We start from the raw sequence: 23,299 nt of genomic DNA, 5'->3' as shown, positions 1-23,299 counted from the left end.
TTAAATGCATTTTTTATCAGTCAGACTGTTCTTGCTAGGAGGAGCTAGAAGTAGAGGAAGTAAGAGGTGAAGCAAAAGATGAGGAGAGAGCAACTGGTGAGACTGAAATGGTTGTAAATGAGAATAGTAGTAGTGTGAGAGATAGTGATGAGGAAACGAATGCAACATGGACAGGAAAGTGACAGAGCCTGGGTAGACAAGGAGAGTGGTTGTTGAAAGTAGTGAATGTGTGTATGAGGATGTTCATCATGGGAATGGGATGGCCTGGGATGTAAGAGGTGTAGTTGAGTCTGAGGAAATAAATAGGATAAGTGGTCATAAAAGCAATTGAGAATGGTTAGATATGGGGAAATCACAACCAAGGCATGGGCAGCACTGATGAGACCTAAAAGTGAATTACTATGTTTATTTACAAATGTCAGGAGCATCAGAAATAAAGGAGATGGAATGGTTTTGTTGATTGAGTTTATTTGCCCCAAAAATTGTTGGAATAAGTGAAACATGGTTGGATAAATACGATATCCTGGTGGGAATAGAAATGGAAGCGTATGATGCTTTTTGTGAAGATAGAAAGGACAAGAAGGTGAGTGGTGTTTGATAGCAGGCAAATTATGTCTGCACAAAGTGATGTGAGAGGGAAATAGTGGCAATAGTTTTGAGTGAGGTGGAGGTTGACAAAGTTTTTAATTGGATGCTGCTATAGGCCAGAGGATGTGCAGAGTAGTGATGGAGAAATGTATAAACAACTTGGGTAGCAAACAAAGGTAGGGTTATCATTATTGATAACATTAATTATGGTAATATTGATTGGAACACAGAGACAACGTTTGGGTATAAGGATAATTAATATCTCTTGAGTTCTTCAGAGAGAGATTATCTTAAGCAGCATGCAAGGGAGGACAGAAAAGGATCAAGAATCTTGATCTACTCATTTCATTGGAGGATGTGATTGTGAGTGGGGTATCACATTTCCCTCAGATGGTGAGAGTGACCATGAGGTGATCACCTGAGTGGTGGCTCTATGTGAAGAAAGGACATATGTAGAACTATAAGGCTTGTGATTATGAAAAGCTTAGGAGATGACTTGGAGCTATAGCATGGAATGGGGAGTTAAGTGAGATCAATACTGCATGATAATTGATGAAATGATATTTTAACAAGATCAAAGTGCAAATTCATTCTGAAGGCCAAAAGGCTGAATAAGGTGGGTGCCAAATGGATGAATGAAGGGATTAAGTATGAAATTTTGAAGGCAGCACAAGATGAATGATGGTAACTGTCAATTGCACGAGGAATATCAAGGGCATGCCAGGAAAGTCTCATTTGGTAAGGCCAGCAAAAGTACAGTATGAGCAGAAATCAGGCCAAGAAAAACCCTAGAATTTTTAGATATGTGGCAAGTAGAAGGAAGAATGATTATGGTAAAATGATAATGAATGAAGATAGTGGAATAGTGACTGCTGCAGAGGACATAGAGCATTCAGTGAACATTTTATAAGGGTGTTGCATGCTCGTTAGGGTGAAATCACAATCAGATCGAGTGTAGAGGAGATAGAGGATGGATTAATTGTCAATGAGCAGGAGGTATATAAGGAAATAAATAATCTTGATGTTAATATGGAAATAAGATTTGATGACATATCACCACATGTCTTTAGGGAATATTCCAGGGACTTGGCAGTAGCATTGGCATGCCTGCTTAATAAGAGTCTTACACCAACACAGGTTCAATGAGTGTGGAAAGAAGGTAAAATTATTCCACTGCATAAAAGTGGTGGTGATATCTGGAGTTGTGGTTAAGGTATTGGTGAGATTAATGAAAACTAGGATATAGAAATGGGTTGATATTGTCAGCATGGGGTTTGTTAAAGTGAGATCATGTTTTACCAGTTTATGTACTAACAAGGTGATGAATGTTTTGGATATGGGAGATATGTGTATACAGTGGTATACTTAGATTTTGTAAAAGCTTTTGACTGTTAGACTGCCAAATGACAAGCTGTTAAATAAACTGAAACAGATGGGATTGGATGACAGACTAGGTCATTTGGATTGGTGACTAGCTGTCAGGAAAGTTACTAGTGGTGTGCCACAGAGATCTGTATTAAAGCTATTGTTGTTCATCTTGTATATTAATGAAATTTGGTAAATTTCAAAATGCAAAGTATACACTTGGTAGAGAAACTTTGAGGGAGATAGAAGAAATGGGAGATCTGGGAGTGGTGGTGAACAAAGACCTGAATTCTAGGGCCATATTGCACAAGTTGTGAAGTAGTCATATCAGATATATATTGGCCTTGATCAGTTATCATATGGATTATTGTGTACAGATTTGGTCACCTGGTTTTCATGGTGATGAGAATATGTTGGAAAGATTCACCAAGGTGGTAACTGAGCTTTGGAATGTATAATATAAGACAAACAAATGTAATTTGCAAAGCCTTGTGAATAGGAGGAGGGGGGATATGATTGAGACATATTAGTTAGTCAGAGGTTGTCACCAGGTTAAAATAAAAATTTTTCATAGAATAGGAGAGGAGATAGAACAGGAGGCCATCCCTAGAAAATGTATGAGTAAGGTGAGAGCAAAGGAGTGATCAGTAGGTCCTTTGCATGGAGAGTGGTTGTTGAGTGGAATGCATTGCCTGAGTATGTTGTGAATTCAGACACATTGAGTTTGAGACACAGTTTGGTGTGTGATAGCATACACCTCCTGCAGTGAGTCTGATTCCATAGAGATACCTGTATAATAATAATTAATCCATCAGCCATAACGTTCACCTTGCTTAAAAATTCATTTTCGGTGATCACTGTTACTATTCCAGTCATGGTAGTATATGACTTCCAAACAAATTCTCTACTCTACTTACTGGATAACACTTGTCCATCTGTCAATCTCCCAAGAATCTCGTTCGTGTGCTTGTGTAGTTGTTCAGTTACACACCAGCTGAGATGTTAATAATGCCTGTGACACTATCATTAGTGAAATGAAAATGTCTTTATGACAAACAGCTGTATATTTCACAAATTCTGTGAACTAAGTGTATAACAAACACCAGGTCTCTGGTAGTACAGTTGGACCATTTCATGTAAACACACTTTGCAATTTCTAAACATATACATCAATCTCTAATTGGTCACATAGCAAGTGCTGATTATGTGTAGTTATGAAGCCAAAATTACGAATTCTGATGTAGAAAAACAATTGTAAAAATATTCATAAGTGTAAATTATTATTTTTACTGCATGTTATTTAGGACAAGGCCCCAACATATCCTTGGTGACATCATAGGTGTAGGCAGTTCTATAGTCCAGCTATAGTCCATGTGCTTGCCATTACTATCTCTTATTAGTATTAGCAGAAAATTGCTGAATTTCTCTTTTATAGTTTAATAGAAAGTAAAGAAATAGTAGATTTTTTTTTTTTTTAGCCACTGGAATTTCAGTTTCATAGCAAAATGCAACAATCCATGATAAAAATCAGTAGAAAACACTGATAATTTGACATGGTTTGACATTCAAAGAAATGTCAAATGATAAATAAGAGTACAAGTAAAAACTAAATATGTTAGTGTACTTATGAATCTTTTCATAAATACATAAATCATTTTCATGAATTCTAATACAGAATTAAATAATTACTTTCATCACTTTGTTATGAAGATATTGATAACTTTTTTCCCCTTATTGTCCTTTATAAATATTGTCCATCTTCTTTTTTCACAATGAGCTCAGTCGGTGTAGACGAAACCCTCTGCTCAGAAAGTTATGGGTTCAATTCCCATCTATGATGTCTCTTTCGACTAAAGGTGAGTTAGCCGGTCTCATACTGAGGTAGAGGGTTTTTTGTCCCTCAGAACAGGCAAACCAGATCTATAGTTATAAAATACACACACACACTTAATCACTCATCAGGAGGGCTCAACATCCCCCCGAAGAGGTGGGGGAGAAATGGGGGAAACTCCATACGAATATTATTATTCTTTACAATAATTGTTCATCAGTATTTTTGAACATGTCAGAATTTAATAAATAATTTTATCAGAATACAGTATTTTGCAAGTATCAAAAATATTTTCATTCAGCATACATCTCCATAGCATGCATTATACCTGAAATCAGCTGGCATTTTATTTCCACCAGCAACTTTAGACATACATGTCTTAATTTGTCTTTTGTGAAGTCTTGAAACAGTTTTCGCACATGCTAGATGCTTTTCTTTTCTCACAAAATATTCCAAAATATTATTACGGGTTACTCATCATCCCTTGATGAGTCCATAGACTCATCAAAGGATGCCCTAAACGTCATGCCAGGTACTATCCAACATTTACACAATATCTATCATACTTAGTTTTGAACGCATTCACAGTTATGCCACCTACAACAGACTCTGGCAACCTATTCCACTCGTTCACCACTCTCGAAGCAAAAAATATAGTTATAACACCACTACACTCTTATTTTCCAAGGATGGTCCCTAGTTTTCCCACCACCAGACTTGTTCTGAAAAATTTCCTCTGTATTAATCTTGTAAAACCCTTCAGTAATCTCAATCATACACCCCTTTTTCCGGCTGACAACCAATTTCTGACTCACAAATATTCAACCTGCTACCATCTTGGTGACTTGCCTCTGGATCCTCTTCACCTCTTCCTCATCCCCAAGAAACGCAGGTGACCAGATCTGTGTGCAGTAGTCAAGATGGGATCTTATCACGTCTCAATTAAGAGAAATAACCTGCTTGTCTCTGCTCATCAAAGTATTCTTCAGTAACCAATTAATCTGATCAGCTGCTTTAGCCACCTTTGCTATGTGCCCTCTAAACTTTAACTCTCTATTTCACTAGCATTTCCAAATCTCTGACTGCATCAATTTTCTGGAGTAAATTATACAGTTCCATCAATGTGTCATAGCTAGTAATCTTTTCACTCTAAAATGCTTAACCTTACACTTTGCCACATTAAACTGACATCCATTCTCCTTTATCCAGACTGCCAGTCTCCAAATCATCCTGCAAAATTTTAACATCATCTGTATTAATTATTGCACTAACCAATCTTGCATTATTGGCAAACAACTGATCAGTTCCACTCGCATCATTTCCTATATTATTAATGTACAAGGGTGATCTGAAAAGTTCTCGGCTTTGATCATAGATGGCAACACCAGTATGGTTGTTGGCAATATTTTTTTTTTTTCTGAGTTGGTACATCTGTCATAAGCATCCATGTGAAATTGCAAGTCACTGTATCAGGTAGTTTGTTTTATACAGCTGTCTGAAGCAAAAGTGTTGCCTGTATGATTTGAAATGGATAAAATTAAGTATCGTGGAGTTATAAAATTCTTTGTAAAAGAAGGTTTAATGTCAAACGAAATTCATTTGAAGTTCATAAATGTTTATGGCACTCTTCTCCTTCGTTTTCGACAATTAGAAATGTGCTGCCAAGTTTAAACATGGCCGTACCAGCCTTGAAGATGATCCATGTGAAGGATGTCCAAAAAGTGTAACAACACCAGAGGTCATTGATCAAGTGCACAATATGGTATTGGATAACCGGCGAGTCAAAGTGAGTGAAATTGCTGAGACTATAGGCATTTCATAAGAACCTGTAGGATATATTTTGCATGAAGAATTGCAAATGAAAATGATTTGCGCAAGATGGGTGCCATTCTTGCTCACAGCAGATCAAAAACGTGCTCGCATGAAAATCTCTGAACGGTGCTTGGAGCGTTTTAAGAAGAATAAAACTGATTTTTGCGTTGATTTATTACTGTGGATGAGACTTGGATTAACCATTACACACCAGAATCCAAACAGCAGTCAAAACAGTGGAGAGAAGTCGGTTGTTCAGCGCCAAAGAAGACAAAGTCGGTAACATCAGCAGAAAGGTCATGGCATCAGCGTTTTGGGATGCTAATGGCATTTTATTTATTAATTATCTTGAAAAGGGTAAAATAATAACCGGGAGAAATTATTCCGATCTTTTAACCAGACCAGACGAAAAATTTGTGAGAAAAGACCTGGTTTGTAGAAGAAAAAAATCATCTTTCATCAGGACAATGCACCTGCCCAGAAAGGTGTTTTGGCAATGGGAAAATTAAAGGATCTGCACTATGAATTGTTGGAACATCCACCCTATTCCCCAGATTTGGTTCCCTCTGACTTCTGTCTCTTCCCAAAACTAAAACTCTTCCTCGCTGGTCAGCGTTTTTCTTCTAATCAAGAGGTGATTGCAGCTATAGAGAGGTATTTTGCAGATCTTACAATTATCCCATCCCACTACAGGGATGGGATAATTGTGCTGGAGCATCGCTGGAATAAATGTATTAGTTTTAAGGGAGATTATGTTGAAAAATAAAAATAATTTCGAAATTATAAATTTGTTTATTCATTGTTAGGCCGAGAACTTTCAGACCACCCTCAGTAGTGGCCCAAGAAGTGGCCCTGTGTCACACCGTTAGTCACAGATTTTCTTCTGGATTCGACTCCTGAATAAACTACTCTCTGATATCTCTCCATCAACCACCGTCTTATCCACTTCACCAACTTTATATCCATCCCCATGTTCTATAGTTTATTGATTAGAATTCCATGTGGTATCCTGTCAAAGGCTTTTGCAAAGTCCAACTCAGCTGTCACTGTATTATAAAATGTGAGCAAGTTACTGACACATGACCTACCCTTCACTAAACTATGTTCCCCGCCCAATACATTGTCCCATTTCCATCTTCCATTCCTGTACTTTGCACTTAACTAACTTCTCCAGTACCTTGACAGTGACTCCTGATATGCTGATTGGTCAATAATTTGCTACATCAGTCTTGGAGCCTCCTTTATGCAATGGAACTATTTTTCCCTTTTTCCACTCCTTTTGGACTAACCCAGAGCAAAGACTTAATTATATAATATGGTCTTTGGCACTGATAGTTCCCTACCACCTTCATATAAAACTTGAGTTGTGTTCACATTGAGGTTCTCTAATATGCCATGCACCTCCATTTCATTTACCTCACTTCTCATGTGTCTTTTCCCCTCTCATTACTGCGATATCTCCACCTGGATGATATACTCTTGCAAAGCATCGCTTAGTAATTCTACTATTTCAGCTGATTCAGTTATGACGTATTCAGTTCAAATAAAACTACTTATGGAAGGTTCACCTTTTTCCACAGTCTTGCATGAAATCATCCATATGCTAATTTTAATTACCATCATATGTAACACTTTCTGAATCTGTTAAAATGTTAGTTTCAAAACCTTTATTTTCAATTTTTCTTTCACCCCTTAAAATACTTTTCACACTTATAAAAATTATAATCCTGCTTGGATTTATAATATCCAAATCATGTCTCCATCCATATCATCAGTTTGAAATTTCCCTAAGAGCAGCATTTAGGGTTTTTTAATGCCTGTAGATTTCTATTGGACTAGAATATGTTGTAATGTGAGAATTATTTGCATTGACCTGTTTTCTTTTCGCCACTTCAGTCTTTCAGCAGTGGTGCATGGCTTGTATTCCAGTGGTGGTGCTGTAGTAAGGCAACATTATTAAAAAATAATAATTAAATCTGTATAAATAGCTTACTTTATTAAAAAAAAAAAAAAAAAAAAAAAAACATTCTTTTTTTTATACATCATTCAGTCCTTTGTTTCCGAGATGTAAATGTTACATAAATTTGGAAGAGGTGTGTGTGTGATTTACCATATTTAATAATTTTTAACTTGACCTCGTGCTCTTGGTTTGAAAAAGGTGCACACAAAATGTCTTTAACACTGTGTCAAGTTGTTGAGAAGGATTAACAGTTTAAAAAAAAAAATCATTATTGATACCACTCATTGCAGGAGGGCACTCTATAGGAAACCACAAATAATAACTAAGTACACTGCACTTGTTTGCTGCAGATAATCTATGTTGTAGAACTTGGCTACATGCTGTTTAGAGCTGCATGCTTTTAATTCCCATGCAAATTTCAAAAAATGAAAAAAAAAAAATCCATGTTGATGCCTTGTAGCAGACTCCACAAGGGATTTACATTATCTCTTCATATATGACTAGCCAGCATGTGCTGCAATGGCAATGCTCACATTATCTGATTTAAATTCACACTGTAAATGTCTTGCTATTTGTAACAGTTCAATTCAAAAAAACAAAACAACAACAACAAAAAAAAATATTTCTTCATGAATTTTCCAAGTGTGTAGCACACCAGGAATATGTCCCCCCCCCCAGTTTTCAGTAAGCAGATAGGCTCACTCTAGAACAAGGTTTCCCAAATTGTGTTCCATGGAAAGTTAATAAGTGTTCCGTGATGTCAGTGACCAAGCCGTGTATTTTTTAAACATGGAAGTAATTCAGGAAAGGGAATACCGCTGTTTATGATCGTTCATAAAAATTGCTTGCAAGCCAATTAAACAATGGACAGCGTATTCTCTGTTCTCAAAACTGAACGAAATAATATCTGTGTTGCAAATATTAGTGACCAATCAGCAAGGAAGTGTAAAGAAAATTTTCCACTGAAATTGAAGATCAAGGTAGTCTCTGTATCCGGTTCTCAAATCTAGTAATACTGAATACTTTCTTCACAAGTTCGTATTGTAGGGTGAAAGTTTTGAAACCGTAGTGCCATGATTTTTTAAAAGTAATAGGCCTGCAGGTTTAAATTTTAATATGAAGAAGCGACAAGGGACTTTGTTTAATTTTGGTGTTAAGAAATCTTGTATTGAAGGTGTTTGTGATGCAACAGATAGTGATTCATCCACCTCCAGCCTACAAAAGCGATCTCCAGGATGTACAAAAGGAGGGGAAAACTACACAGCACACAGGAGAAAAAGTCTGTATTCACTCCTAAGTATTTATAATAATATAAATTTTTGGTGATCAGAATGGGATATGTCAATGAAAATCAGCACAAATTAATTTAATGATGTTGGCCTGAGGAAACTACAATATGCTACAAGATTTCATTAGTCCACTGATTGATAACTGATTTAAATGTAATTTTATATTTGTTAACATGTCACACTGTATATAGAAATGTACTAATACTCTTTATGATTATGCCATAATTGATTATTAATACATTACAAAATAACCAAGGTGTTCCGTGAAAATTTCAGGATTTGTGAAGTGTTCCATCAGGAAAAATCTGGGAAACTGCTCTAGGCCATGAAAATTCATCTATCACCTGAATACATTCACAAATATCCATTCCAATGGATTCAAACCTTCAACTTGTTTGTTGGGCAGCAGATACACTATCCATTCAATCAATCAGTGTTCACACATGGCACTGATCTGCTATAGGTCTTGTGATCTTTTATGCATGAGTCAGATATTTAAAAATAAAATAAAATAAAAAATAGGCTCTCCTGTGACACTGATTTGGGAATTATTCTGTATGTTTGCCTTGCACCCAGTTTTCTTGAATTGAGACTTCCCAGTACTAAATAGCACAAGGTGATACAATTAATTATTCAGATTACTTTTCGAATTTATTTCCTTATTTCTTTCATGATGAAATTATGAGAATGGTTTCTTGCTCTAGAAATTTTACATTTACAACATAACACCGTTTGATAATTCTAAAGAATGACACAGGATTCATATAGTCTTCCTTTTTTTGAAATGCATTCTGAACTAAACACTTCACCTTTCTAATAGTAGCAAAAGCCAGATTGTTTTGTTAGTTTGTTAATTCAGGATTATTATTATTATTTTCAACTTGTGCTCAGTACAAGTTTGGAAAAGGAAGCAGGTTCTGTTATAATTAGATATATCTCTAACTGCATTTGTCTTTATCCTTCTGATCAAATGTTTTGCTTCTGATAACATTGACCACTGATGATCATGCGTTTGGAGAATGCACATCTTCACTTCCTTACTGTCAAGAAGGTGGTAAGGGCTAGATATTTAACTCATAGTGGTGCGTGATTGGAATGGATTGCCATTTTGATGGTGTGTGTATGTGCAAGTAGCGTGAATGAATTCAAGAACAGGTATGACAGCTGGTGCAAATAGTATGGTCTCCCCCTTGATCAATTCCTGGAGGTGTCTCATAATAATAATAAAAAGTCAGAGGTTATTCCATTTGGCATCTTGTGATGCCAGAGGGACACTAGATTGAGAATAGCTGGGTATAGGTTTCTATGAAGTGAACGAGCCTAGTCCAGGTTGTGGTCTAAGAAGGGAACTGATATCCATGTTGTATTTTGAAGGGGAGAAGGAAGAGGTCAAGGATGTTGGCAAGATGGTGAAGGTTGTCTGGTATTCTGGTAGGAAGATGGACAAATACAGTCATTATTGTAGTCACTTTCATAATCTGTCTGAGCACTATACACTCAAGCAGATTTTCAGACTCATCGAGTGGCACCCTGGTTTTTTACAGAGTATTAATGCTTGCCGTCTCATATAAATTATATACTTATTAGTTTTAATTAGTTTAATTTATTGTATTGGTGTGGCTTTTTTTTCCCATCCCAATAGTAACCCTACCAGGAGGTAATTTATTTCCTACATGTCATTTCCTCCATTGCATACAATGCATATATTGCATGTAGCTTCCAAGTACTGATTGATATTTATATTTTTGTATTAATATTCATATTTACATTTATATTTTTACATCTATATGTACGTATTCTTCACACAATATCAGTAATTTATGTTACATTACAACAACTGGAAGTTGGTCTTATTGCAAAATTTAATGATTTTGAGTAATACTTTTGGATAAGTCTGTTTTGACACTGGCTACTCGTCTCCAAAAGTGATGATGTGAAGTAAGTAATCAACAGTCTGAAAGGGCAGACAACAAATGCATGATGGCAATTCCAAGATATGGAATCTGTGTAGGTGGTGTCTTAATTTTCTGTGTCCTGTTACTAGCATGGTTAAACCTGCAAAGATGGCTTGTTTTTTCAGCCAGAGTCTGCTTCTGATATTGGTAAGAATTCTTTTGTTGTTGATCCATTTTTAGATGTTTCCCATTCTTCTTTCCACATGTTTAGGCTTATTTCTGCTTCAAGTGTTTTTATAGCAGATTTTGAGTACGTTTGGTAACTTGTTTCTAACCATTCATTTATAGCTGCTTCTTTAGCCAGCTGATCCACTCTCTCATTCCCTGCTACCCAAGTTTACATCTTGTCTGTTCTTTTAATGCTGTGTGTGTGTGTGTGTGTGTGTGTGTGTGTGTGTGTGTGTGTGTGTGTGTGTGTGTAGTGGGTGATCGGGATTAAAATATCTCTGTTTAATGCCTTGCGGAGAACCACCCAGTGATCCAAATGCTGAAAACTTTGCAGGAATACATTATGCAGAAGCAATATCTGAGAAAACAAAGTAGTTCCAAAATTCACCACCAGGGGAGCTGTATGCTATACCAAATGTAGATGTAGTAATTTTTCTGTGTGTGAAAAGGAGAAAAGTGAAACAAGCATAAATAATACTTATTTATTCACTTCCGTTATGCATTCATGGGCAGTACTATTCAGTTTGCTGCCCTTTCTGATATGCCACAAACTGTCTCTGTTGTATAGTGTGTTCAAAGTAAACCGCAACTGGTTGGGACTGATGTTGCACACATGCTGCTTTATGCCGTCTTTCAGTGCTAGCAAGTTATCAAGATGATCCTGATAAACCCTGTCTTTGAGAAATCCCCAGATCCAGAAGTCACAGGGGGTCAGATCAGGTGAAAAAGGTGGCCATGCAGTGGATGAGCACAGCTGATCATTCTGGCTTCCATGAAATGTTCTTAAAGAACCTCCTGTACGGATCAACCAATCTGTAAAGGGGCCTCCACCCTACTTGAAAATGAGTGAATCCATGAATAGGTGCTGCTGTAGCTGTGGCACAACAAAATTGTTTGTCACATTGCAGTAACTGAGCAGGTCATAGAACTCAAATGTCTAATGTCCTCAAAGAAGAATTCCAGTGATAAATGAAGTTGTAAACCTCCACCAGACAGGAACTTTGGGTGAATGCGAAGGAATTTGTTGAATTGCATGCAGGTTTTGCATAGCCTTTTCCTTACCCAGCAGTTATTGGTATTCACAGCTCTGTTCAGGTGAAAGTGAGCCTCATCTCCCAGCAATATCATTCCCTGAACAGGAGCACAACTCCTGTTCAGGGTTATATTGAATGGGTAGAAATGCATAATCTTTCATAGAATTGTCCATTGAATTTTCAAATTTTTCGTTGCATAAGGCGCATCCATGTATCTTGATATGGCATGTGCACTGCAGGAGCTAACACTGTTATTCATAGCCTTCTTGACAATGACAGTAGCAACTTCATTCACTTGTTTTGAACTGAGTGGTTTGTGATCTCTGCCTGATCTAACTTCCAGTGATTTCATTTCTTCAGAATGACTAATCATTAATGTAGAGCACATGTAGGTAATGGACCTCATTAATATTTGTTCAGGTGACAAAATTCCTGGAGTGCAGCAACAGCATTGCAATTATTTAGGTAGTACTGCTTCATGAGCAAAGCATGTTGGGGCAAGGTTAGTGCCATCACTGTGGGTGGTATTAACAACCAGAATGAAGAGAAAAAAAACCATTTTCAAGTTCCATGCATTTGGTGTTTACATTGCACCTGGTGGCGAATTTTGGAATTAGTTTCTCTCTCTCTCATATCATTGCTGGATGACAGTGTATTCCTGCAAAGTTTCACAGGATTTGTATCATTAAATGGTGTTCCACACAACCTTAAACATGGTTGCTTTAATTTTGATCAGGCTATATGAAATTAAAGTAAAAAAAAAAATCGTAGTGCAAGATATATGCGGGAATTTTAGGAAACTAAAGTTTTTCAGGAAAAAAAACTGACCTTTATAATTAAATCCTCAGTATTCGTTATAATTTATAATTGCTCACATTATTTATAAAATGAATGCATTTAAATTTTAATTATCAAAGTTATTAACGTGATCGGCCGTCCACCTTCACCATACAATATATTTGAATCTTTTAGCAACAGTGCTTCTATAATTAAATTAATTATTTCTGGCAAAATCATGTCCCAGGCTCTCAAAATCCAGTTGCATAGCAGTTCTAATGATGATCTCTTAATCTACCCTCGTGCAATTCAAGATCTAGTAGAAGTTTGTGCTCTCACTCCTACATTCCCTCTACTTGTTGCTTCCGTCTCTATGCGTATGATTGGTGCAGTATTAACAAAAGATCACGTGACTCAATGACAAAGGCAAGCTGGCGATTGTTGGCTGATTCTCTTCAACCGAATTCCAAAATGCTGCCATAATTATCAACATTCACTATGTATTTTTTAAAGTTTGAAACTTTTTTCATGTGTGAACTATATGCAAAACATTTAATTTATTTTTTCGTAAAGTAAAATCATGGATGCGAGATATACGCAAGAGCGAGTTATATTCAAGTAAATACGGTATATATATTATTACATGTGTTCTGCACAGCATGACCATAGATGTCCTTGTGCCATTAAAAAAAAGAGGAGAAAAAAGTCCTTTGGTATTTTTGGCAAAAAAGATATAAGAATACTGAATAACCTGGACACTGAAATGTTTTCTGGTCCAGATGGCATCTCTCCACATGTACTTAAATGTTGTGTGCTAACACCTGCCTTCTATTATTTCTTCAGTCTTCTATACTCAGCTGGCACCTATCCCAGCACATAGAAGCAAGCATATATTCAACCCATTCCAAAAGAAAAGGAGATAGGATTCTACTGACCAATTGCCGTCATCTTAATCCTCTCTAAAATAATGGAGAAAGTTATCAATGGTCAACTTCTTCACAACCTAGCTCATCAGTTATTCAGTAACCACCAGCATGGATTCCACCAATGCAGCTCCATAACTGATCTCTTAGCTTACATTGCTCATCTCTGGACATGTGCCATGGAAAATTTCAGAGAAATGTGCACTGTCACCCTTGACATTTCCAAGGCTGGCTCTCGTTCATGTTTTGCACCAAGACCTACTTTGCAAACTGCTTTCTTTCTCTCTATCTACCACTTTTAGTAATTGGATAGCCAGATTTCTCTGATTGTTCACTGCACATGGTGGCTGGTACAGTCTCTTTGAGCTTTGCTGTTAATGCAGGAGTACCTTCAGACTCATTTCTGTCATCTATCCTTTTTCTCCTATACATAAATGACCTATGCTCAATCACTATCAATCGTATCCACAGCTTTGCCAATAGCAGCACACTCCATTCAGCCAACTTTTTCAATGATGGTATGGAGTTTGCTGTTTAGCAATCTTTATAACATCCTTTAGTGGGGTAGAGATAACAAGGTCACCTTCAGTGCCACCAAAACGGAATTTTGCCTTTTCTCTCACAAAAGGTATGAGAGCTAAAATCCTCATATTATGAGGATTTCAGCTTATCCTAATACACACATCACCAGACATGATGAGTTCTCTCTCCTTGAAATGACATTTACCTCCATCCTCTCCACACATCACATCAATAGCTTCCTTGGCTGCTAAAAAAAAAAAAGTTTCATCCTTTTTTGCTCAAGAAGCTATTTTACACCCTTTCCCCAAATCTGCCCATCTTTGGAATACTGTTTACACATAAAGTGATAACCTTAAAAGTCCCAAAAAATTCTTGATGCTATCCAGAGAAGTGCAACTCGACTCGTATATAATCCTTTCCTCACTGACTAACCTCGCCCTCTATCTCACAGATGTAATCTTTCAGCTTTATATCTTTTCTGCGGGTACTTTTACAGTTATTATTCCAGTGAATTGGCAAACATTATTCTTCCATTTACTGTTATGCCTATTAAAATAAGAACAGCAGCTGCCCAACATCCCTTTTTCATAGGACTGCAAACACGTACCACCTGTTTCTTCTCTTCCTTGTGCATTCCATCTGCCTCTGTCCTCTGAACAGCCTTTCTCATAATGTTTCCCAGGAACTTTGATCTCCTGCTCTTTAAGAAAAATGTCAAACTTTAAAATAATATACTGCTTTTAATTTTGTTTTTATATAGCAGATTTACTAATTTTAATTGATTCATTTTTATGTGTGTGTGTGTGTGTATATATATATATATATATATATATATATATAGCAATTTGTAGTATTAACTCGCTACTGGAATATGTTCATATTTATATATACTGACTTTAACCGAGACTAGAATAACAATTATATTTATTCAAAACTCAACATGTTTCATCAGATTGTCCAACTTCTTCAGGTGTGGGAATATAGAAAGCAAGTAAACACTATAAGAAACATCGTATCATTATAAAACGACTATTATAAAATCAGTTAGCTTTGAACTGTAGCTACAGTCCGTGTTGAAGTTCTATTGTTAAGTAGCTGCATGCATCTGATTTCACGCGTGTGCCAATATCGAATAGCAGAGCTGAAAGAGTCCTGTAGATTATAGCTGAGGTCATTATTTATGTGATGAGAGTCCATAACAATTTCCTTGGACTCGACTGTGTGGCGCTCCACCTCGTCACGGCATATATATGAAGGTTTGAGGTTGTTATCCAGTTTATCTCATGTTGACGGCCTTCATCATTTGTGTTTACTGAAAACAGTACATGGTTTGACAGGGCACTTGCTCTAGTTCTTTTGTAGGCAATGTCTCTCTGGTGTTCTTCTAGACGTAGGAGGATGGATTTTTCAGTTAGGCCATAGTATTGCTTCCCGCAGTCACGCGTAATTTTGTACACTCCTGGGAATTGTAGATGGTTGTGAGCTTGTTTGTATTTGCTTAAAATCGATCTTAGTTTAGGAAGAGTAGAGAAACGGGTTTTTATGTTGAACTTTCTTAAAATTCTTCTTAGTTTCGTGGAGAGCGAGCTGATATATGGTAAGGAGATATAACCTTTTGGATTGTCTTGTGTTTCTGAGTTGTTTTGATGGTGGTGGTATAGATGCTTATTAATAGTTTTCGACGAGTAGCCATTACTTGTGAAGGTTCTTTGTAGATGTTGTAGTTCATTATTTAGATCTTCATCATCTGACAGTATAGATCTAGCATGATGTGCTAGGGTTGAGATGATACCCACTTTCTGTGCAGGATAGTGATGTGAGGATGCATGCAGGTATCTATTTGTGTGTGTAGATTTTCTAAAGATTGATATTTTAATAGAATCAGATGACTTAGTAAGTCTTATGTCCAGGAAGAGAATTCTATTAAAATATCAATATCATCTCAACCCTAGCACATCATGCTAGATCTATACTGTCAGATGATGAAGATCTAAAAAATGAAGTACAACATCTACAAAGAACTTTCACAAGTAATGGCTACTCGTCGAAAACTATTAATAAGCATCTATACCACCACCATCAAAACAACTCAGAAACACAAGACAATCCAAAAGGTTATATCTCCTTACCATATATCAGCTCGCTCTCCATGAAACTAAGAAGAATTTTAAGAAAGTTCAACATAAAAACCTGTTTCTCTACTCTTCCTAAACTAAGATCGATTTTAAGCAAATACAAACAAGCTCACAACCATCTACAATTCCCAGGAGTGTACAAAATCACGTGTGACTGCGGGAAGCAATACTATGGCCAAACTGAAAAATCCATTCTCATACGTCTAGAAGAACACCAGAGAGACATTGCCTACAAAAGAACTAGTGCAAGTGCCCTGTCAAGCCATGTACTGTTTTCAGTAAACACAAATGAAGGCCATCAACATGAGATAAACTGGACAACACCCTCAAACCTTCATATATGCTGTGACAAGGTGGAGCGACGCATAGTCGAGTCTAAGATAATTGTTATGGACCCTCATCACATAAATAATAACCTCAGCTATAATCTACCGGACTCTTTCAGTTCTGCTATCCGATATTGGCACACGCGTGAAATCAGTCGCATGCAGCTACTTAACAATAGAACTTCAACACAGACTGTAGCTACAGTTCAAAGCTAACCGATTTTATAATAGTCGTTTTATAGTGATACGATGTTTCTTATAGTGTTTACTTGCTTTCTATGTTCCCACGCCTGAAGAAGTCGAACAATCTGATGAAACATGTTGTGTTTTGAATAAATTTAATTGTTATTCTAGTCTCGGTTATAGTCAGTATATATAAATATGAATATACATACACACATGCACTAGGGGGGCTCTGGGCTGGTAAGCTGGTAAGACAAAAAACATGACATAAAAACGTTTCAAATTTTGGCTTATCTTTTTATATATATAGAATGGATATTGATCATTTTTACCTTTTGACAGAGTACATTATAGCCATAGATGATAATACACCACAAAAGCAAAGAAAGCAAACAAACACCAGAGACTGCAGTTGACGTTGTCAGTCTGATAGATGGTATTCCTATTTATATTGGATTTCATTCCTCCCTCTTGCACTTAACAAAAAATAAAATTAATAACAAAAGTAGTTTTCTTTATTCACAATATTATATATGTAATTTTTTTTTTTACTGATGTATTAATGCATGTCATCTCTTTTTCTAGGTCTGGATAGGAAAATTACAAAAATATTTGGGAAGACTACTTTTGCTGTATTATTGAGAGCTGAATACGTCACTTATAGATGGATCACTTATAATTTATTGCAGAATGTTTGTAGTGTAGGCCTTATTGAGTTGACTGAAATTATACTTATGAGTTGGCGAAAGAAGTGTGACATGCCCAAACTTCTTGGTATTTCGGTGAGTTTACATGGCATGAATGTAAGTATAAGAAAACGTCGAATGGGTCGCTTATTTATTTTATTAGCTGTGTGTTTGGTGTTTACAGTAGTCATTTTAATGAAAACAGCTGTACAAAGATATCACGAAGTTCGTAAATATTTTCGTCTCCAGGAGTATGCTCTTGAAGTTCAGGACATTTCAGATTCTCTCAGAACACTAGAAGAAAATGCAATATCATTAGAAGATGAAGTTAATCAGTTAAAAAAATTAGCTCATGATACATTGCAGCATCTCAATACTACTTCATTAAAATCATCTTGAGCATTTTTATTACTGAATCTGTGTAAAATGAAGTACAGTTTTGAGGCAGTAAAATGTAAATATTTATATTTTTTTAAATGTAACTTTTTTGCATTGATCAGATATATGTTTAGTGAAAAGTGGGTACTTTTTGAATTCATTTTAATACTTTCTTAGTCAGTGGTGACCGAAATGTGGTGAAATGCCATGAAAGTAATGAATTATATGGGTGTGTATATATTATATATATTTATTTATTTAACACTGATTTCTGATTTACTATTTCTATATCATATATAAAATAAAAGGTTTCTAATAAAATCTGATTTTTGTTGCAAATTTATATTTCTTAGGTACACTTCCCCCCCCCTCTATCAATCTGTTTATCCATCTATAAAGATATTCTAGCTTTTGCTAGATGAATTTTTAAGGTTTAAGATTAAAAAAAAACAAAAAAACTTATGTTTGCTTGATTTTACATTGATCTTAATCACAAAACAAGAATGCTATTAAAAATACATTTTTTTGTGACTGTCACCAGCCATTTCTGTCCTAGTTATTACTATGATGGAATCTGATTAAAAGATATTTCATTATAGTTTTGATATCTCAATTTGATATCGAGAGTTTAACGAAGTCGTACCAGCCGGGTGTGAACATAAAGGACGTCAGCGAATCTATTCGACTGCAAAAACAGAGGGTGAAAGAGATGATAATCGTGGTAGGAACGAATGATTTGAAAGAGGACAAAATGGAAATGATAGAGGATGTGAGGGAGTTGTTTGAGGTAGCAAAAGAGAAGAGTGAGAGAGTTAGGATGGTGAGTATCTTACCGCGGTATGACAGCAAAGTGTTTAGAAGGAGGGCCATAATTGCCAATGACTATGCGTGGGTTATGCATGGAGAGTGGTGTGGAATTTGTGGATGTGTGGAATGAGTTCGATGGGCGAAAGGACTTATATAAGATGGATGGGTTGCATTTGAATGGAGTTGGTGTACGGAGACTTGAAAGAGTGTTGATGAATGATGTGGAAGTGGATGTACAGACTCAGGGAAACTAGATTTATTAAGAGGGGGGGGAGTAGATATGCAGACTTTAGGGGGTCATTTAAGTGTATGAATGAGTATATTATGCCCGAGCGAGTACGACGGACAACAAATCAGAATGGGATAGTTAGTATAAGGCATCAAAGTAGGGATGGGACAAATGGGCTTCTGCGATTCATGTACACTAATGCCAGGAGTATTAGGAACAAGAAGGAAGAGTTTTTGGCCATGGTTGGCACTTCCAGGCCACAGGTTGTCGGTATTAGTGAAACATGGCTGACAGAAGATGATAAAGCTAGTGGGATTGAATGCGACGGGTATATCATGTTCAGGAGTGACAGGGTGAATAAAAAGGGGGGAGGAGTGTTATTGATGATAGCTGATGAGCTTCAGCCAAGGAGTATAGAAGTTAAACTGCATGATGGGGAAAAAAGCACATTTGAGGCTGTTTGGTGTGAGATAGAATCTAGCAGAACAAAATATACAATTGGGTGCTGCTATTGACCGGGTGATGGAGTGGATGGTGGGGATAGTATGCATAAGCAAATAGAAGAAATGAGTGGAAGGAGGGTAATTATTATGGGTGATTTCAATTATGGTAACATTGACTGGAAAGAGGAGAGGGCACATGGAAGGAAGGAATTGGATTTTATGCGGTTATTAAGGGACAACTATATACGGCAACATGTATTGGAAAATACCAGGGGGCAGAGAGTGCTGGACCTAGTAATTGCAACCGAGAATGTGGCTGTAACGAACATGACCATGTTGCCACCAATTGGTGAGAGTGACCATAAGGTCATGACTTGGGAGGTGGCTAAAGGAGTAGAATTTACAATTAAGACAGGGTACATGTGGAATTACCGGGCTGGTAAGTATGACAAGCTTAGGCGTGTGCTCGGCTCAATGCCATGGCATGTAAAACTGCAAGGGCTGGATGTTGATAGTGCATGGGAGGTGGTTAAGAACTGTTTGCAGGAGGCAATGGTTGACTGTATACCAAGAGTCCGAATAATAAATCAAGTAGGGGTTAAATGGATGAATAACACTATTAAGCTTGAGCTGCAAAAAAAGAAACAATTGTGGAAGGAATTTAAGGAGAAGGGTGACCATCAGGTGCAGGAACAGTATAAAGCTCAGGCCAGGATGGTAATAAGGGTGGTAAGAAAAGCAAAAGCAGATTACGAAAGGAAATTGGCTACGCAGGCTAAAGAGAATCCCAAACAGTTTTTTCAATATGTTGCAAGTAAAAGGAAAAATGCTCATGGTAGAATGATCTTAAAAAATGCTGAGGGTAGGGAGGTAACCGAATCAGTCGATATTGTGGAATTACTGAGCGAGCACTTTGCAAGAGTATATCATCCAGGTGGTGACTTTGCAGGAATGGAAGAACCAACAGATTTTACTGGAATTGTGATGAATGAAGTAGAGGTAACTAGTCTATTACAGAACCTCAGTGTCAATACATCTGTGGGATTGGATGGTATACCAGCTCGTGTCGTAAGTGAAGCGGCCAAAGAATTGTCAGTGCCCTTGACCATTGTGTTTAATTTGAGCCTCAGGACTGGGTCAGTCCCAAGGGGGTGGAAAGAGGGGAAAATAGTTCCACTGCACAAAGGTGGTTCCAAGGCTGCTGTTGAAAATTACCGGCCAATCAGCATAACAGGAATCGTTATCAAGGTCTTAGAGAAAATAGTCAAGAGGAAAATACAAGATTGGATAGAAGAAAATTGGATACTGTATTGGGGACAGCATGGTTTTGTGAAGGGTAGGTCATGCCTCAGTAACTTGCTCACGTATTATAACACAGTGACGGCTGAACTGGATAAGGGTAATGGGTTTACAGTGATTCTACTGGACCTTGCTAAGGCCTTTGACAGGATACCACATGGAATTCTAATCAGTAAATTGCAGCATATGGGAATGGACATAGGGTTGGTGAGATGGATAGGAGGGTGGTTGACGGAGAGATATCAGAGAGTGGTTTACTCAGGAGTAGAGTCCACAAGACGGCCTGTGACTACTGGTGTGCCACAAGGATCTGTTCTTGGACCACTGCTGTTTAATTTGTTCATAAATGATATAGGAAAGGATCTGAGAGGAACAGTTCATTTGTTTGCGGATGATGCGAAGTTGGGTAGAGCAATAGTGAATGCAGATGACGTCAAAATTTTGCAGGATGATTTGGATAGATCTGGGCTAAGGAGAATGGATGTCAATTTAATGTGGCAAAATGTAAGGTTATGCATTTTGGGGTGAAAAGATTGGCGGCAGTTTACTGCATTGGTGGAACCGTGCTCCAGGAAATTGATGAGGCACGAGATTTAGGAGTGTTGGTGGATAAGGAATTGAAATTTAGGGGATACATTGCAAAAGTGGCCAAATCAGCTCATCAAATCACTTGGTTGCTGAAGAATACGTTGACAAGCAGGTTATTGTTCCTCTGTATCGAGCCTTGATAAGACCCCATCTAGACTGCTGTGCTCAGATTTGGTCACCTAGGTTTCTTCTTGATGGGGAGGAGGTGGAGAGGATCCAGAGGCGAGTGACCAAGATGATAGCAGGTCTGTGGAATGAACCGTATGAGAACAGGTTGAGGATTTGTGGGTTGCAAAAATTGGTTGATAGCGGAGGAGGGGAGATATGATTGAGACATTCAAATTACTGAAGGGTTTCTATAAAATTAACTCAGAAGATATTTTTGAGAACAGGGCTGGTTGTGGGAGGACTAGGAGACATCCATGGGAACTGGGCAAAAGTGTGGTTAGTAAAGGTGTTAGAGCTGGGTTCTTTACTTTTAGAGTAGTGAATGAGTGGAATGCGCTCCCTGAGTCTGTGGTGGATGCTGTGACAGTGAATGAGTTTAAGGCGAGGTATGATAGATACTGTATGAATGTCAAATAGTTGTGATGAATATGATTTGGGGCCTCCCTCGATGAGTCTGATGACTCCCTGGAGTTGCCCGTAATAATAATAATAATCTTTTATGTTCTTTCTTTATATCTAATTAAGAGAAAAGTGTTTGATTTCCATGTCAGTATCATTTTCCATTATTCCCATTCATGTGTCGTCTCCTATCTAGGAGATTGACTACCATGACGTGGCTCATGGTTAACTATGGGCGTAACATGTGGTGAGGACACTATCTCTTCCACATATTGTCGTAAGTATTCATGACTGTAATCCGTTTGTGTTCATGGGGCCAGTGTGCCTATTCTGAGGGACAAAAAACCCTCTACCTCTGTATGAGACTGTCTAACTCACCTTTAGTCGAAAGAGACCAGATAAAGGATCCTCACGTCATCGACGTGAATTGAACCCATGCCTTTCTGACCAGAGGGCTTCGCCTATACCAACTGAGTTACGGAGGCTCCATTTTTCCATTATAGATTCACATTAAATTTTGTTTGGAGACTGAAAATGGCTTGGAGTTAATCTCTGGACTGATGATGGAAGCATAATTTATATTGATAAAAGTTTCTTTGCTTCAAGTCTTGGATTACAGAGTATGTCAGATTGGAATACTGCAGTTGACCAAAAATTACAATATAGAGGCTAAGGTTTACACTTATAAACATTAGTTAATTGTTTGGGCTTGTGAAATATAATTTGCACACTTCATTCGACAAAATAATCAGTATTAATTCAATTTGCATAGCTATATACTTCAATTGCAACAAGGAAAAGTTCTTTTTGGTGGTAAGTGGATTAAAGCTCATATTAATATTATATTTAATCCCTTCTTGGGATATTTATAAAGAAAGTTTTATTGGCTGCCCCATATTTATATTTAGTCTGCTCAGTGGTCTGCTGTGACATTATACCTCTTTGTCGTTGACAAACCTTGTAGTACTCAGATGACTCAAGATTCAAGATCTGTGTTCGGTGCCTTAACCACTCTACTGGTCAAGATGTCTATAGACGTCAAGGTTATCGTGGATGCGAAGTGCATATTCAAATTGTAATACCATTGATATTACGTTGAAATATATGATGGATACAAAGCGTATGAGGATGCGTATTTGATCCATAATGGCCGGTAAGCACTGATCTAGCCATTCTCAAGTGGGATGATGGTAATTTTATATATTTTTAATGCTACTGAATCACAGTTGTGCCTCATTCCCTGAAAGAAACACCATTCCTCATTTTTGATAACTCGCTGCTTACCGAACAGTTTTCTCTTATTAGACTGACTTACCCGTTGCCTATCCTAACATAAACACATCAGGTACATAGCCTCTTTGGCTTCCAAGAAAAGCTTGATATTATTTTTCGATCAAAATGTTACTTCTCTTTTGCTTGAACTCCTATCACTAT

At 37.1% G+C, this 23,299-nt stretch overlaps 1 protein-coding gene across 1 annotated transcript in view; it reads left to right on the top strand.

The window, feature by feature from the left end:
* LOC150102957 (uncharacterized) overlaps positions 1 to 23,299 on the top strand; it is a 45,534-nt gene that overhangs the window by 8,280 nt on the left and 13,955 nt on the right. Inside the window, exon 2 of the mRNA XM_090398179.1 lies at positions 17,454 to 17,671. Within this exon, the coding sequence (XP_090254305.1) occupies positions 17,603 to 17,671 (69 nt within the window). The 5' untranslated portion in view covers positions 17,454 to 17,602. The remainder of the gene's footprint in view (positions 1 to 17,453; positions 17,672 to 23,299) is intronic.

The sequence above is a fragment of the Typopeltis vanoorti genome, chromosome 9 (assembly GCF_054136105.1).
Source record: "Typopeltis vanoorti isolate ZY-2024b chromosome 9, IOZ_Tvanoo_1.0, whole genome shotgun sequence".
In the NCBI taxonomy this organism is placed as follows: domain Eukaryota; kingdom Metazoa; phylum Arthropoda; class Arachnida; order Uropygi; family Thelyphonidae; genus Typopeltis; species Typopeltis vanoorti.
The sequence above is the reverse complement of the archived record's forward strand: the minus strand, read 5'-3'. Positions and strand labels throughout refer to the sequence as shown.